General features: G+C 32.7%; 1 protein-coding gene across 2 annotated transcripts; it reads right to left on the minus strand.

Annotated features, from left to right (window-relative positions):
- Positions 1-12401: 12401 nt before the first annotated feature.
- Positions 12402-17940, minus strand: LOC131662233 (neutral ceramidase 1-like). 2 transcript variants are annotated; one of them, XM_058931957.1, is made up of 9 exons: positions 17729-17940; positions 17108-17509; positions 16495-17021; positions 15759-16023; positions 15408-15675; positions 14200-14325; positions 13874-13937; positions 13604-13764; positions 12402-13514 (listed from the first exon to the last, which is right to left on the minus strand). In XM_058931957.1, the coding sequence occupies exons 2-9, from the start codon at positions 17458-17460 to the stop codon at positions 12963-12965; spliced, it is 2316 nt and encodes a 771-aa protein (XP_058787940.1). In that variant the 5' UTR covers positions 17461-17509; positions 17729-17940; the 3' UTR covers positions 12402-12962. The 2 variants fall into 2 exon arrangements, with proteins under 2 accessions (XP_058787940.1, XP_058787939.1); XM_058931956.1 differs by having other exon boundaries at positions 12406-13514; positions 16468-17021.
- Positions 17941-18779: the final 839 nt, after the last annotated feature.

The raw sequence follows: 18779 nt of genomic DNA on the forward strand, positions 1-18779 counted from the left end.
TCCGCAAGTGAGAAAACGCCATTAAGACTCTCAATAGTACACTTGCAATGATAGCTCAGATGTGTTCTATCGTACCAAGAATGCTCGATGTATTCCGCAAGTGAGACACGCCCTATAGACTCTCACAAGTACATTCGCAATGGTACATACGATAATAGCCCTTACGGCATGCGACTTACTACCTAGTATTGGCCCACTTCGATTCTAGCATACATCACATGCCAAGCGTTAAATCACACAATACATCCAATCCCGAGTGTTTAACCGAAAAAACGGGAAACAATATCTATCATGATTCATCATATGTAATTGTATCTCATCATGCACAACCAACATCCAACATAAATTGAGTTATCATCAATTCTCATGTTATGCATACACATACATATAATAGGAATCACAAGCTCACATATCATAATTTACCGTACACACGGTCAACAGATGCTTAATAATAGTCGGAGAGGAGCTCAGTTCTGATTAGAGACCAAAACTGCACTCGGGGGAAAGAAGAATAAAATTATGCTCAGCACTGTCCGCTTAGCGAGCTGCTAGAGGGCTTTCCAGTGGCGTAGCTCAAACGTTCTTCCGCTTAGCAACTTGTGTCCGCTTAGCGGACTCACGATTTTCTAGAATCACAAACAGCATCCGCTAAGCGACCTGAGTCCGATTAGCGGTGTAGCGATTTCTCAGAAAAAATGTAGAATGCACCAGTTCTGCCAAGGGTGATCCAAACCCTCCCATTTCACCAAAAATGTAACGATTAACAACATATACAATCAGATTATAACATATATAAACAATATTGATCATTATTAACATGTTATTTGACAAGGATTTATGATTAACTCAAAACCCTTAACCCCTAATTTCTCCCAAACATTAAACCCCAAGTATCTAACTATGGACTCACCTTAGAGTTGGAATAGATGACAGAATCGAACGATTAGAGCAGGAAAACAAGGGATGGAACTGAGTTGGGTTGCATGCAAGGCTTGAGATGGAGTTGGTCTTCTTCCTTTCCTCTCTTCCTTTCACGCTTCCTTCTTTTTCTTTCTCTAAACCACAAAATTCTGCTTTGGACAAGGAAAAATGAGGAACCAAACAAACCCTTATTCCTATTTAAGTGGGAAAATGACCAAACTACCCTCATTGTTACTAATTGGCATAATTAATATAATTAACCTATTAGCAAGAATGTGTCATATTTGTCCATTACTCATATCAATTTAAGTTAGAATTAGTAATTGGACAATTATAATACCGGGTATTACAGTCCGCAGGGGTACTGGTGTGGACCGCGCATTTGTCACCAGTTAGATTTTGAAATTTAAATAAAATAAAAAATGTTTAAATTTAATTTTAAAAATAAAACATAAAAAAAAACGTACTCAAAGATAAATATATAAATGAAAGACATAATTTTTAAATAAAAACAAAAGGTGACTCCTCCGGCTCCCAGTCTGACCGACTGGTTCAGTCCGATTTTTAAAATAGTGATTTTAAGAGTTTTATTTTTTTAATTTATAACTAATATTAAAATAAAAATATGAATCATATTATTATCATTATTATTATTCGTATCTCATAAATTATATCAATTTTAAGATATTAAAATAATATCTATTTTATTTTATTTTTTAATTTTAAAAAAATGGGAGATTGACACATAAACGGTTTTGTCTAGGGTTGTCATTATGACAACTTTAAATTTAAAATTAGTTATTAAAATTATTTTTATATTTGTGATTTGTGGTTTAAATTTATTATTTTGATTAATTAAGTATTTCAAATTTTATATAAAAATATGAATAAAATAGTAAATAATTTTATTCATACTTGATTTCTTTCTTCTTTTTTTTTTTTTAATTTTTTACTGAGTAGTAATTATTAATATATTTAGCTTTTGTTTTTTTCTACTTTTTATATTATCATAATTGTAGTGAATTAGTTATAATTTTAGTGATTATTAATATAAAATTTATTAAATATTTTATATTTTTTGAACTAAATTAAAAATTGTGAAGAGTTTTATGAGTTTTATTTTTTTAGTTTATAACTAATATTTAAATAAGAATATGATTTGAATTAAATTAAAAAGTGTGAAGAGTTTTATGAGTTTTATTTTTTAATTTATACTTAATTTGAAATAAGAATATGAATAATATTATTATCATTATTATTAATCATATCTCATAAATTATATAATTTTAAGATATTAAATAGATATCAATTTTATTAATTTTTTAATTTGAAAAAAAATGGGAGATTGACATATAAGATTTTAGCTAGGATTTTGTCTAAGGTTGTCATCATAACAACCTTAGATTTATATTAAGTAGATAGATAGATAGATTTTGACCTATGAGATGCTTATGAAAATTGTGAAACTCTTTCTACATTGCAGAGAGTTATAAAAAAGAGAGATATTATCTAAAATAGTATTATTTGTCTTTGTCAATTTAATTGATTTTAAGAAATTTTTACTACATTTTCTTTTATTTTGAATTTCAAGAATAAAATAAGAAATATTGTCAATATTTTTATGTAAAGAAATTTATCAACTTTTTTTTTTGTATTTTTAAATTAATAATGAAATAAAAGCAATATATATATATATATATATATATATATATATATATATATATATATATATATATTTTTATAAAAATTAAAATTTTATTTACTATTATTTTATCAAGTTTTTTTTTTGAATTATATGTAGTTTAATTTTAAATTTTTTTATTACATATCGTTTTTAATTTTATCTAAAAAATTTTATCATTTTTTTGAAGTTTTCAAATTAATAATAAAATAAACAATAATATTATTTTTAAAATATATTATTATTTTATCAAGTTTTTTTATATTTATATATATATTTATTATAAATAATTTTATTAAATATAAATTAAAAAGTAGAGAACACAAATTAATATCTTAAAAAAAAAAAGGTAAAAAGAAAAAGTGATATTATAACAAAAGTTCTCTATGTCTTTTGTTTCTATTTTTTAAACTCTCAAATAAGGGTTTCTCTTCTTCATCCTCCCCTCCCTTTCTTTTCTCTCCTCTCCTAAGTCTTTCTCTCCTCATATTTTAAAACTCTCAAATATAACCTAATAGAATTGAGCAGAACTTTGGGCGCGTTTACCACTAAAATGGAAATTCAGTTCATAGAAATCATATTGAAGGAACTAATTTGAAAAACAAAGTAGAAGATATCTCTCTCAATATATACTGCAGAAATATATCTCCATGGGAAAGACAATGTGAAAGCCATGAAGATATCTCTAAAATGAAGAGAGAAGGCAATCAAGATAATATATTGAGAAAAAGGGATATGTACGGACAGTGTAAAGTATTTTTACACTGTCAATCAATCACACCATATAATCAATTAAAACACAATATTAATCTAAAAAAAAATTATATGACATGTCCATGTAAAAATTTTAATTTATTATATGTATAAAGTTAGTTTACATACTCACTGCACTACATTTAAACTCTAATATATTTGATGTTTTATTTCATTTTATTACCCTCGTCATAAATTACAAAGGCATAACTACAAGGTTCTTTTATATTAGGAGAAAAATAATCATTGGGTGGCAACAAAAATAAAAATTTAATTGCTCATAGAATACTCTGTAAAGGTTCTTTATATGATCTATAGCATAAACCTTTCACATATACAATAGCTTAAAAAACAATGAGGTCGGAAAGCAAACGGACAGTAATGTTTTGGACAATCATCATCTTCTTCACATCTAAACCCTGTTGTATGACAAAAGAAAATAAAATAATGTCACTAAAATGGAGATAAAATATATCATGTAAAAAGTAAGAACAAATTTGAAAATGATACAGAAAATGGCTTACCGTCAACATTTGTTACAAAAATAATTAAGAAAAGAAATATGATCATAAGATAAACAAACTTCACAACTTCATTCATATTATTACTGAATCACTTTATAAAAATAATTAAAAAGATATATGAATTATTACTTTGTAGTTATAAAACTCAGACTCTCCTTACATCTTTAAAGTAGATTTATGCTTATATAACCGTAAAAATAAATCCAAAAATTCAAATAGTGTTAAATATTATTTCAGTACATCAATGCGTTTTATTTGTCTCTTTAGCACATTAAGAAGGAGGTCACGTAAAAAAATTGATAATAGTACTAATAATAATAGTTTTACCAAAATTTTATCCTTAACCTTTCATGGTAGAAAAGAGAAAATAAAAAAAAAATTATAAAAAAATTAAAAATACATGATACCGTTTAATCTTACTCAAAATATATGTACAAATAATCAAAAAGAAATACAATATACAATATACAATATAGTTAGAGTGGATAATCCACAAAATTATAGATATATAGTTTAACGGTATTCCCATTCTCAACCTGTTGGACATACATGAGACCTTGTACATAGAAAGTTATAATTCTCATTCCTATTTGAAAAACTTTGATTTAAAATAAAATCGTTTAGAAAATTATAATTTGAAAACTTTTTATAAAAAAACATAAAGAAAGTAAATAGAAAGTAAAAAAAATAAGGGAATAGAAATGACAATAGAGAGTTGTACAGGTTCAGTAAAGAAAATTTAATTCTTTCTCCAAAAATTAATCTTGAGCATCAAGTATGTTTGAGAGTTTTTAGAAGGTCATGAACCCTCTTATATAAGAAAATAAAATTTTAGACTAACTTCCAACCAAAGAGCAAACAGGAGTTTGAAGCGGTTAGTCTTCGAACCAAATAACTGTTAAAATTGATTAAAAATATACTATTGATACTCTTTATGGTGGAGTATGATTGTCGGTAAAGACAATGAAAGTTAATGTATTATTTTCAATCAAGGTGGAGATTGTTGGGTTTAGTTGAAAATATATATGTTGAAGAAGTCTCACGTCGCTTAATTTTGTGAAGGAAGAGGGGGTCCAAGGCTATATAAAGGATTAAAGTTCTTCGTTACAAGATGCATCAGTCAAAAGCACTTTAAGCTTGTATTTGATTTTCTTTTTCTCTTATGCTCTTGTATTAGAGTGTTGTGAGATGTAGTTAAATATTTGTTTTGGAATGTGTGGGTGTACTGGGGGGCCTGTGTTGAGGGTATATCATGTGTTGTAATAATTTTCACATGGTGTTATTCTCTGGTTGTCTATTGACAAGGGTCGTGGTTTTTTCTCCGGATTTGGAGTTTCCACGTTAATCTCTTGTGTTGTTATTGTGTTCCTATTTTTTCTCTATGTTTGTTATTTTCCCAACAACTGGTATCAGAACTTTTGGTTTGATCCGGGGATAGGAGTTATTAGTATGCTCTGTGGTTGCAGCTTTGTCTGATCTTCCACGTCAAAAATGAAGGGTGGTGTTGTGAAAGAGTTGTTGAGCTGCAGTCACAAGTTCCACTGTGCAGTTTAGGTTAGACAAATTCGAAGGAAGATGTGTTACTACAATCAAGATTACACAAGGTGCAAGATTATGTCGGTAGTTGAAGAGCTTCCTGCCAACAAAGAAGTTACACCATAAGTTTTCAACCTGGTTTTAGGCATGTGAAAACTCTTAGAGTGGTTTAGCTTCAAGTGAAATTTATTCTTCATGATAAAGTATATTATTGTCGGTGATGACAATGTGAAATTCTTGAAGTGGTTTATCTTCAAGTGAAATATATTTTTCATGAAAGAGTATGATAGTTTTTAAAACCATGATTTTCGGTGAAGACAGTGTGAAAATTCTTGAAGTGGTGTAGCTTCAAGTGACTATACTTTTATGGTAAAGTATGATTGTCGGTGAAGATAATGAAAGTTGATGTATTTTTTTCAATCAACATGGAGAAGACATCTTCAACAAAGTATGAGATTAAAAAGTTCACCAGAGTGAACGATTTCAGTCTGTGGCTCTTGAAGATGAAAGTCATACTGGTTCAGCCGGGTTGTTTGGAAGCGTTGAAGGGAGCGGCAGCTATGGACGATGCGTTAACGGAAAAAGAGAAGACGGCCATGATAAAGAAAGCCCACAGCATAATTTTGTTGAGCCTTGGTGATAAGGTTCTTCGACAGGTATCAAAGAAGACGACGATATCAAGATTATGGGTGAAACTTGAAAATTTGCACATGACCAAATCGCTGGTAAACCGACTCTACTTGAAGCAAGCTTTATATTTATTCAAGATGATTGATAATTAAGATTAACAGTTGGATATGTTCAACAAGCTGATTCTTGATCTTGAAAATATTGATGTGAAGATCGATGATGAAGATCAAGCGTTGTTGCTATTATGCGCTTTGCCTCGAACACATGCTCACTTCAAAGAAACTCTCTTGTATGAAATGGAGTCCCTGACCATTGAAGAAGTTGAATTAGCCCTGTATTCTAAAGACTTGAACGAACGAAAGGAGCATAAACCTTCGACTGTTGGTGAAGGTTTGGCCATTTAGGGAAAATGCTTGCGAAATGAGGGTAAGTTCGACAAGAAGAAGGGCAAAAGTCAGCAGAAGTCTTATAGTGGCGAAGCATCTGGTATTCGATGTTATCATTGTAAGAAGGAGGCTTACACAAGAAATGTTTGCTCTGAATTCCTGAAATATCATGAAGGTAATGATAATGGAAATGCAACCATTGTCCAAGATGAGTTCAAATCATCTGTTGTTCTTATGGTTTCAATCAGTTACTCGAGTAAGGAGTGGATTTTGGATTCAGGTTGCACTTGGCACATGACTCCAAACAAAGAGTTGTTCGAGGAATTATGTGATCAAGATGGTGGATTTGTATTGCTGGGAAATAACAAAGCATGCAAGATTACAAGTGTTAGATCTGTGAGATTCTAGCTCCATGATGAGTCAATAAGGTTGTTGACTGAAGTCAGGTATGTTCCTGATTTGAAGAGAAATTTGATTTCTCTTGGTGAATTCGACAAAAAAGGATATGTTTTCCAAGGAGAGAAAAGTATCCTAAGAGTCATGAAGGGGTCGAAGGAAGTCTTGAGAGCCATGAAGAAACAAAGCTTGTATACCCGTGAGGCTAAAGTTATAAGTTGTTTGACAAATATTGCATCCACGAAGACTAAGGATGAAACTTTTGAGAATTTAAAAAGTTGGAAGACTCTGGTCAAAAATCAAGTGGCAGAAAGTTCAAGAAGTTGATAACCGATAATGGCCTTGAATTTTGCAATGAGGCGTTCGACAGTTTTTGTACTGCCTCTGGTATTGCAAGGCACAAAACTACTGCAGGTACTCCACATCAAAATAGTTTGGTTTAAAGGTTTAATCGAACTATTTTGGAGAGAGTCAGATGCATGTTGACTAGTGTTGGGTTAAAGAAGGTGTTTTGGGCTGAGGTTGTTTCAAAAGCAACATATCAGATAAACAGATGTCCTACGATTGCGTTAGATATGAAGACACCTGAAGAAGTTTGGTCGGAACATCCACCAGATCTCGAAAAACTGAGAGATTTTGGCTGCGTAGCCTATGCTCACATTAGGCAAGACAAGGTCGAACCTAGAGCTCTGAAATGCATGTTCTTGGGGTATCCTGAAGGAGTCAAAGCTTATAGGCTATGGTGCCTAAAGTCAGGTCACAAGAGGAGTATCACCAGTCGAGATGTAGTTTTCAATGAAGCTGAAATGGCTTTTAAGAAAATTGATGATGTTGGTCGAAGTGCAGAAATATCTGACGAAGATTTAGAGCAGGTAGAGATTCCTATTGAAATGGAGCATGTTGATGTTGAATTGTATATCCCAGATGAAGTCAAAGAAGAAACAGAATATTCTGAAGAAGTTGAGGAAAATGTTGATGACTACCTATTGTTAATATATAGGTCGAGAAGAGTCATCAAGCCACCTCAGACACTTCGGTATGCATATCTTATATCTTATGTCTTAATCTCTGCAAGTGAGGTTCTAGACGAAGAACTTAGAGACTATAAGGAAGTTATGAGGAGTTGAAATAAGACTGAATGGCTGAAGGCCATGAATGATGAGATGAAATCTCTTCATGATAATCACACCTGGGAACTAATCAAGAAACCTGTTGGGGCAAGGTTAGTCAGTTGTAAATGGATTTTCAAAGTTAAGGAAGGAACCGAAGGAGTGGCGTCGAAGAGATACAAGATAAGGTTGGTCGCAAGGGGTTTCACTCAAAAAAGAAGGTATCGACTTTGAAGGTGGGGAAAAACACAAGAAAGGGGGAGATTGAATTGTGTTCTTTACCAAATTAAAATTTCCCTTTCTTAAAATCTTTTCTTTCTTCTAGTGTCTCATCTTCTAGATATGCTTTAATGATGCGGAAGCACGTTTGATATAGTGTTGCATAACCAATGAGACATTCTTTTTAACTTCTGTATATTATCAGAACTTCTGACTTGACTCAGTACAGTTCTGAAGATTTCTGCATGGATGTTCTGAGTTAAAAATGAAATGTACAGAAAGTAAAAGACACATTCATTTTATCCTGGTTCACCTTCTGAATAAGGCTACCTCCAGTCCACCCTCCTCAGGTGCTTTGCCTCTCAACAGAGGACTTAATCCACTATAACCAAACTTGATTACATCTGCACGATCAACCATCGTGACTAACAACCTGCACAGCCAACTGCTGTGACTAACCCTGCACAAGCTACCCGCGAGTGACTAACCCCTAGATGACTGAACCGTTCAGTGATTTCAGCGAGATATATCGTTCATCAATCTAGTAACCCTGCATAAGCCAACTGCTCGTGACTAACTGCAATGGACTTTTCAGTGATCTAATCCACAGATATAACATCCATTGACTCCTGCACAGCCAACTGCTGTGACTAACCCCTGCACAACCAAACTGTTGTGACTAACCCTGCACAAGCCAACTGCTCGTGACTAGCCATAGATGATGAACCGTTCAGTGGTCCCATCAGGATATAACGTTCATCAATCTTCTGGAGATTACAAGTGTGCTTCTTAGTTAAGCAGATTTTCTCCTATTCTTAAGTACATATGTTTACGAAACACTGACTAGAAGTCACTTCTGGTGCCTAAACAATCTATCAGAAGTTTCCTAAGATAAAACACAATATGAGCAACAACTCTATGTGTTCTTACATATTATTACAAGAAACAAAATATCTTGCAGTCTTCTTTTTTTCAACTTCTGGATGAAATCTTCGTATCTTTCTTTAAGACTCCATTGGAGCATACTGCTTAACAGCAAGATTTTCTCTTTTTCACTCTTTTGTATTTTCTTCACATAGGCTTATGATTCGTGTATAACAACACTATTGCTTATTTCATCACATACTGAGTACGTGTTGCCTCTAATGTATCTTCTGAAGCATGATCTCACATTTCTTCGTTTTATACTTTCATGCTCTTTCACTCTCTATAGATTCACAGATTGAGATCCACACATTCAAGTTGGAAGTTTGCTCTATATATATAGCTTGATGTGTTACCGTTGGAATCTAGCCGTTGAGATTTGTTTGAAGATTTCTTTGAATGCTTTGTCTCGATTGAATCAGTAATGATAAGTGTTGTTCACGGAAGAATCTTATCTCTAGTGAGATCATGACAGTTGGTAGCGTGTTTCCTTGGTTAAGCTTGTCTTTCCAACACGCTGCATGTGGGTTGCTTCTTCAATCAACCTTGGGAGTTGTTCCATTAATTTTTTGCAATCGTTTTGCTAATGATGATGCTTGTAACGTTTTTTCTTTTGATTCTGAACTTTTTCACTTTGTAGGCTGAGGTTGTATTTTCTTTTCTTGTCTGCGTGTGAATTTGTTGTTGTAGCTTTTTGTATGTCACTGCGTTACTTTATCAGAACTTATGATCTTCTATTCATGTGATCTTTTTGTTGTAAAGGATCTTCATGTATATTGATATTTTTGTTTAAATCCTTAACTCTTGTCTGAGTGATTTTCTTGTTGTGACTTTAGACTACATGTATCTGATATTAGATTTTACTTCCTTAAAGCTTGTCTAAGTTTCTTTCCGATGCTGTATGTTCCTGATGTTGTGCTTTTCTGATTGTTGTGCTTTTCTGATGTTATGCTTTTCTAATTGTTGTGCTTTTCTGATGTTGTGCTTTTCTGATTGCTGTCGTATAAGGCTTATAGCATAATATCTGCACACTCAATGAAATCATTAGTAATAAAATTGTTACTCACAAAATATATGCTTGTTATCATCAAACCCAGATTCTGAACATAGATTCTCAATCTTGTTCTAACAGACTTCAATGATGTGTTCTCTCCCGTTGTGAAGCACGGATCTATTCGAATGTTGCTTGCCATGATGGCACAATTCGATCTTGAACTGGAACAATTGGATGTGAAGATTGTGTTCTTGTATGGTGATCTAGATGAAACGATCCTGATGAGGAAATCTGAAGGGTATGTCGAAAAGGGGAAGGAAGATTATGTGTGAAAATTAAACAGATCTTTATATGGACAGAAACAATCTCCTCAACAGTGGAATAGGAGATTCGACAAGTTCATGACACGCATAAGTTTTGTTAGAAGTCAGTTCGACCATTGTGTTTAGTTCCTATTTCGACCTGGTAATTCATTTGCTATTTTGTTGCTTTATGTGGATGATATTCTCTTAGCAAGCAAAAATGTCGAAGATGTAATGAGGGTAAAAGCTGAAATCAAGAGGTTGAACTTAGGATTCTTGGGATTGACATCCGAAGAGATAGAAAGCAGACGAAGTTATGCTTATCTCAAGAGGCATACCTACGGAAGATTCTCTACAAGTTTGGTAAGTCAAATTCAAAGCACCAATTTGTTATGAAAAACGATGTCGGAATCACAAAGTATAATAGGTTTCTTTTGGCAAGAAACCCACAAGGGTAGGAAAAAGTATGGTAGCAATAAGAACATAAAGGAATTGGTTATAACTGTTATTCTTTACTTTCTCTTTAAATCAAGATTATAAGTGTTACAAGAATAACAAATAACTCTTTCACCCTAAATTAGGATTTGTCGTATGCAATGATGAGAGACTAGTAGGCTATTTATAATAAAGCTAGCATACTAAATTAATGGGTTTTTTCACAAATACCCATTATAAGCCAACTTAGGGTACAAGAACTTAAACAATTGGACATAACAAACAGGCTCAATTCGAAATACTAACAACCCTAGCATTTCAATACCCACACACTAGAACACACTTTGACTACAGTATGTAGGTCTTCGACACATTCTCTATCGAAACAGGAAGCTACACTTCGACCCACTAGAGTTCGATCAAATTCTCACAATAACAAATACAACTTGTAGCAGTTAGTCATTACAACAAACTGAGATTTTGCTCAGGTTGACCTCGAACCAAGATGAAGTTTTGAGTTGGCTATCCTCCAAACTGAATCGGGTTTCATACATGTTAACTACGAAAAAGAGCCAATATTTATATCTAGATAATCTCGAACCTACTAAGTTTTTACACCGGATTGAACTTGGAAATCAATAGATTGTATATCAGGTTGATCTCGAACCAATAGAGCTTTTAACGGGGCTGACCTCAAGAATCGTCGTGGAGATTTTTACTGATTGATTTTCACGAACCAAAAAAGAGATTTTTTAAGTATAAAACTTAGACACAATTATTTATGTGGTTTTTAATATTTTCTAATGAAAATATGACTAGTGTATAATTTCCTCTTACACATGCAATTTTCTCATATTTTCACTCCTTAAATTATATTTAAATACACTTGTCATATTTTCATTGGAAAAAAAGTAAGAACCACGCATAAAGAATTGTATCTAAATTTTCTCTATTTTTTAATGGCGGGGCTAATGAACCAAACATAGACTTAAATCAATTCTCTGAAAACAAACAAGAGCTTTTTCAATGGTTTATCTCTCAAACAAAAAGATAACTTCATCAAGAAGAATTATTTACTCAACCGAAAAATCTACTCTTGGTGAATTTTCAACTATGTCATTTCCCAAAATAATATTTCTCACTAATCCCAAGAACACTCTTAAAACACTATGACTAAAAATGAGAAAAAATTATGAAATATTTAAAGAGATGATGAGAGAAATAAAAAGTGAGATTTTTTCATGTTTTTTGGATGATAAAAAATGATATAGAAACTCTCTGTTTATAGATCAAGAAATTGTGTAAATTTAAAAACAATCCATGTGTCTCATTAATGACCTAATCGATTAGGCAGTGCAAATAATCAATTGTTGATTCGAATATCTTTAAGTTTTGGATGGAGATTATAAATTATAGATTCGAATATCTTTAGGTTTTGGACTGAGATGTGGTGTTTCCCTCCTCCTCTAATGGTTATGAAACATTGGTTCCATTATCGCCGTCGCCTCCCCGAATTCTCCTACAAGAGAAAAGTTCCCCCAGATTCTCCAACAAGAGAAAGAGTTATTTTGGTTTTTCTTTAATGTTTCTCCTTATAAAGAGCTTCACAAATTGTTGGATCCTATATATTCTCACACACAAAATCAAACATGATTATTGAATTTCTAAGGTGAATTGTCTTTTACTGTCATGTATAAACTATATTGATTCCATGAAGAAAAAGTGATCAAGAGTTCCTCTTTATGCAGGTATTGTAAAGTGTCTCTCAACATTGGCTCTCCGGTGTTAAATTTGGTGTGATGCACCATGTAATAGGTTGAATCAAGGTAAAATCAACATTTAGCCATTTTCTAAAATGTGAATAATGGCTAATCCTTACCACAAACTCTTCACAATGTGTTAACCAGTTGTGTGCTGAAGTGCATGGATCATGGATTTTTAATTCAATAATTAACTTTTTGCAGCACAATAATTCAGGATTGAGAACAAAATTCAGGATTCCCTATATATTGCAACACTTGTGCATATATCACAATAATTCAGGATTCTCTATAGTAATGCAGACACCCTTTAGGATGGAATGAATTTTGCAAAGGTTCTGCACAACAAATCATTGATATAGTAATGGCTGTGGCCTGAGAACTAAATGTATTTATACTAATACAACAAATGCACTTGATGAACCTGTAAAGTGATTAATTGATCCAAATAAGCCCTTTGCAGCACCAAAATGACTTATTCTGTACACACCAGGAGTCACGCCATGCGGTATCCTCCATTCCATGGTTGCTTTACTCATAGGACTGAGCTTAAAACGCCTTGACCACTTAAAACGCAGACAGAAATCGTCATCGTCATAAGCAGGAATCCAAGTGTCTTTTCCTTGGAGAATTTCCACCAGGGCATAGGTGCCTTCTGTCAAAAGGTCATTTCGAGGGCACGCAGACCAAAACGAAACTGTCACAATGTCACCGCTTGTAAAGGTGGAGTTCTGAGGTACGTCGGAGTAAACGTCGCCAAAATTTACTCCAAAAGGGGTTCCGTCCACCACAACCGGTGGTAGCAAGCTTACTTGCTTATCCAGAAGATCAGGGGGCAGTGGACCCGATTCTACTGGTTCACCGCTGATAAGAGCCTTTGCAAGCTTCCGAAACTCTTGAATGTATGCATTCAGTGTGTGCGGGCCGTATAGTGTAGAAGCACCCTGATAACATGAAAATTGAAGTCAGAAAGAAAGTTTACATAGACTAGATACACAGTAGAAATATTTGCTCCAAGGTATATGCAACTGACCTCATATCTTTGCACCTCGTATTCTTCATATGTAGTTGCATACTGCGAATAAGCATTGCTCAAAGATGCTATAACAACATGTACATTTTCAAAATCCTTGTGATTACTTAGTACTGTCTTCACTGCATCGCGTAGTCTCCTTCCAGCCATTGTTGAGATTTCTGTCAGAATTAGAAATGTTATGAAGTATGAACAAGTTGGGCTTGTGAAAGATAGAGATCCTAAAAACAACAATTACTCCAAATAAGAGTGTAGGAGACGATTTGGTACCTCCTGGTAAAGACAGAATAACAAACTGCCCAACTCGGAGGATCTGAATCGGAAGTATTGAAGGCTGCAAAATCAACATGAATGAAGAAACTTTAGACAAGTGAAAAAATGAATTTATATATGCACGACTGAAAACAGATGCGGTAAAATAAAATTGATACATGGAGCTTCTGTTGGGACAGAACATGATTACGAGGAAAGTTAAAACACATAACATTAATATTATAAGTGATGTAATTCAATACTACTAGATCAAAATATAGAGAAGAAAACTCGTGAACCTATGGGCGATAAAATCATGACTTTCAGATGAATGAATAACTTACCGCCCATTCATATGGTATGTTCATTTCACCGGTATCAAGCAAAATAGGCTTTGGGTGCTGACAATCAATTTGTTTCTTGCTTATTGTCTTAACTAGGTTGCGGACTAGCTTCCAGAAATGACTTCCCTGGTGTACAATCAGAACAAATAATAAGTATAAACCATAATACATTATTTGGATAAACAGCATAATTAGCCGCTTATAACATAAGTGCTTATCATATAAGTGCTTATATATAAGTTTTTTCTATAAAATAAAGTCAAATTGTTTTCATATAAGCTATAACTCATTTTCATAAGATATAGGGCCCGTTTGTTTTGGCTTTTTTTAAAAATGATTTTTAGTGTTACATAATTTTGTGTAAAATATTTTTACAAAGAAACTTTTTGTAAAAGTTTCAAATAAAAAATTGGTTTAAATAGTTATTCTTAAAATGTGATTTTAGGTATTTCATCTATTTATGGGGAAAAATTTTGAATATCAAAATTTCAAAAAAATCACTTAATTTTGAAGCTATTTCAAATAGATTTTTGTAAAAATCATTTTTGAAATACAATTTTTTTTAAAAATTACGATTTTGACTAAGTTTTTGTCTTCTTCAATAATGTATATTTATATTATAGGATGTCAAAATTAGTGTTTTATTTTAGAAAAATCAAATATAAAAAACTTGTAATGTTTTGAAAAACAGTTTTGAAAAATCTATTTTCACAAATACAAAGAAAAAATCCATTTTTTTAAAGTTGAAACAAACAGGCCAATAGTAGAAAAGATGGTGGAAAATAGACTTAGGAAAGTTTGGTCGTGTAGAGGGCAGACCTGTAGATTATGTGGTAAGGACATTAGATCAGATAGAGAGGAGTCAAACAACTAGAGGTAGAGGAAGACCTAGAAAAACTCGAGATTAACAATTTGGATAGAAATATGGTCGTGGATAGAACATTATATGGAAGATGATCAATGTAGCCAACCCTGCTTAAGGGATAAGGCTTGGTTGTTGTTGTTGTATCTTGAAGAGCTTATGGAAATAAGTTGAAAACAGCTTATGAACATGTCATAAGTTATTTTCATAAGCTCTCTCAATCATACTTACTAAGTCACAAGTGTTTCTATTACTAGATAAACTCAAATAAGTCAATTCAAATAGACCGTAAAACTACAAGTCATAAAAATTAATAGGCAAACATGAGGTATAAAACATTAATTACCTTATCGTCACCTTGCTTAAAATCAAAAGATCCAGGTCCATCGGTTGTTCCGGCAGCAAATGCAAAACCCATAGCGGCAGGGCATGTCTTAACAACCTTGTCAACTCCTTGATCAGAAATAGTCACCTCAAGTTTAGAGAAATCTATATAGGCATGTCGAAAATCAACCTCCCCATCAATCTCTTCAACTGCTGAACTGAAGAGATCCGCTGCTTTTCTAAATTGTCTTTCCCCTATAATACGGGTACTTTCAAATTCATCTGGATAACTGTCATGTAAGTTATTTGATGCAAATTAGTGATTTTATAGGATTTAAAAACATTGCGTAAACCAGAACAAGATAACAATTACCTAGGTCCTTGGCCGTAGCAGAATTCGTTCCTCCCTCCACATGTACTATGATTGAAGTCACAAGGTAGTCCAGTGTCTAAACAAAAAGCTCCAAGAACATTTGGACTGACATCTCCAGAATTCGATTGGCAGAATGCAGCAACAAATCGAGGCTTGTCATCATTCCTAGGAGCACCTCTAACCCGTCTGGTAACACTCGTACTTTTGGTAACTGGCCTACCAGGAGGAGACTGGAAAGACGAAGCAAGTTCCAGTAATTCATGATCTGCATCAATGTATTTTTAATGAGAATATAAATATGATTAATTTTTTATTTTCAGATACCCCTTGTACTAGTTACCTAATTACAATAATTAATACAAAGCAAGGTAGCACTCATTTATGTTTCATCAGGCTACTCGGTCGGTCACTCATAGCAAGCATATTAGGAGCTTGTTTGGATTGACTTAATTGAGCTTATCTACTGATATAAACACTTGTGAGAATGTTTAGTAGAGCTTACGAAAACAACTTATGACATTCCATAAGTTGTTTTCAGCTTATTTTCATAAGTGCAGTTAGCAAACAGGTCTACATAGTACTTAAAACTACAATCTTCGATGCTACTCATGTAAGATATTATTTTGTTTATGAAATCTGTAATGGAAAAGAAGCTAATAGTTTCATCAATGTTTGCATTATACCTAAAAGAAAAATGGAAGTAACATACGATTATCACGAAGTCCAGGAATTATACTTGAGATTCTTTGAGGCAAGCCATCATTTCCGACTACACCAGAATCCATTCTTCCAGAATCTTTTTCCTCAAACCAATCTTCCATAAACCGTGAAGCCGCACCTTTATTATCCCCGCTGATTAACGAGTTTCTACGACCCATTGAAGTCGGGTGAGTAGCAAACCAACTGAAGCTTCCAACAGGTCCCCTTTCATCATCAACAAACTTCAAAAGAGTCATTTCTTTATCAACATCATACTTATATTTGCTTCTCTCCGAAGCAGGATTATTGAGATAAGCACTCGGACTACGGTTCACACCAGCATCTAAAAGCTCTCCTTCATCAACAAATATTGATCCGGGACGGAGATTTTCATGAGCCTGAATAATACTTTTCTCAATTCCATCGACAATAACATCAAACGACTGACGCACAAATCCATAAGACGTTATAATATACAAAAAATATTGAAGATAACCCCCAGGACCCGCGTGAGTGTGAGTTCCGCTAATAGCTACATTCTTTTCCGTATACATCTCACCATATCTGTCAAACAAAACAAAATTACGAAATCAACACCGCGACTATTTCAGATCAAAACAACAGCCATCAACTAATCATACTAACTCTACCTTGCTTTCAGCCTCTCGATTACTTTGGTTGTCACAATCTGCGAACCCATACAAGCATCAAGGTTCACAAACACAACCCTATTACCCTTCGACGCTGCTACAATGAAAGCACGAGCGCGAAGCCTAAAGTGAATACCAGATGCAACTTGTTCTATTTTAGCATACCCCATCAAGTTAACATCAGCAGCAGGACCAGTAATGTCATAGCTTCCAAGACCAACCGAGTAACCCGAACCACAATACACAACAATAACATCACTCTTCAGTAACAGCAAGAGTAGCAAAACTGTCCAGATTCTCATTTTTGTACATACCCTCCAAATATTCAAATGACAAAAAGTATGAAACTCCATCACAGTCACAAACCCTTCAATCTCAGCAAGCTCTTCTCATTTTGCTTCACTAAACACACCACCAAAAACAAAAACAGCAACAATAACAGCAAATAAACAAAGATTCAGTTTTTATAAAAATGAATCACAAATAAACAATTTTTCAGTATAACAGTTTCATTATCAATCACCAAAAAAAACAATTTTTCAGAACTACATGATAAATGAATAGGGAATTATAAAGATGAAATTTTTAAGATACCCAGATAAGAAAAGTTGCGAAATTTACATGAAAATAAAGATGGGGTGGTCTTGAAGTGTGATTAACCGATTGCTGAAAGAGTGACCTGGGAGAGAAACTGAGAGAGAGGTTCCAATCTGAAAATGGGGGTGTGAAAGGTGAGAAAATGAGTTGGTGGAGAAGTTGGAGCGATGTAGAATGGTGAGGAGCATGAGATTTGGATGTTTCACAATTTGTCATTGTTGTTGTTCTTGTTTCATGTCAACTCAAACCAAAAGAGGAGAATTTAATAATATTATCTTATTTGATTTAATAATTTAATTTTCGGTTTTTACAATTAATTTAATAATTTATTATAAACAAGCAAAATATTCCTTTAAAACAAATATTATGATGTTTATTTTAGATCTATCTTTATGTGATTTGAATAGTATAGTAAATGTTAAAGTAAAAAAAAAAAAACATATAATTGGATATTTAACACAATTTTAATTGGAAATATGATATTATTTGTTTTTTAATGTGTGAAAATGATAGAAGATAAAATTAAAAATGTATTATGATATTCTAATTTAAATAAGATAAATATAGAGTTTAACGAAAATGCACTGAGTTTTACATTGTTAATAAAAATATAATATTATATCACGTTAAATAAATAATTTAAAAAATTTATTTGATTTAATAGAAAACATAATCATTATAATTAATGCACGTAATCATTCATTTATTATAAAAATATGGGTAATGCTAACTTGTGCCCTTGGAGCACAAGTTTAAAAATTTATAAATGGAATGTTTGTATTGAAAAAGTAAATAAATAAATTAACTATGAACTTGTAATCAAATTAATGCACAATTTTCAAACACAAAATTTCTATATCCAAACAGAAACATTCCATTTATAAATTTCTAAACATGTGCCCTTGGGGCACAAGTTAGCATTACCCTAAAAATATTATTGTATTCTTTATAACACTCATTGATTAGTATAAATAAATAATCATTTTAACACCATTTATAAAAGTTAATTAAAGATAATTAATTTTTTAAAATTGATGTAAAATCAAAATAAAATTTACTATAATTTAAAGTTAAT

Source organism: Vicia villosa, linkage group LG3, assembly GCF_029867415.1.
Source record: "Vicia villosa cultivar HV-30 ecotype Madison, WI linkage group LG3, Vvil1.0, whole genome shotgun sequence".
In the NCBI taxonomy this organism is placed as follows: domain Eukaryota; kingdom Viridiplantae; phylum Streptophyta; class Magnoliopsida; order Fabales; family Fabaceae; genus Vicia; species Vicia villosa.

Excerpts from the sequence above, each read along its gene's own strand:
- LOC131662233 (XM_058931956.1), bottom strand. The coding sequence starts at position 17,460 with ATGGAGTTTCATACTTTTTGTCATTTGAATATTTGGAGGGTATGTACA. Across the intron at positions 14,326-15,407 it reads TTAAGCAAGGTGACGATAAG|GGAAGTCATTTCTGGAAGCT; the intron begins GTAATTAATGTT and ends ATTGTACACCAG. Across the intron at positions 13,765-13,873 it reads TATTCTGTCTTTACCAGGAG|AAATCTCAACAATGGCTGGA; the intron begins GTACCAAATCGT and ends TAATTCTGACAG.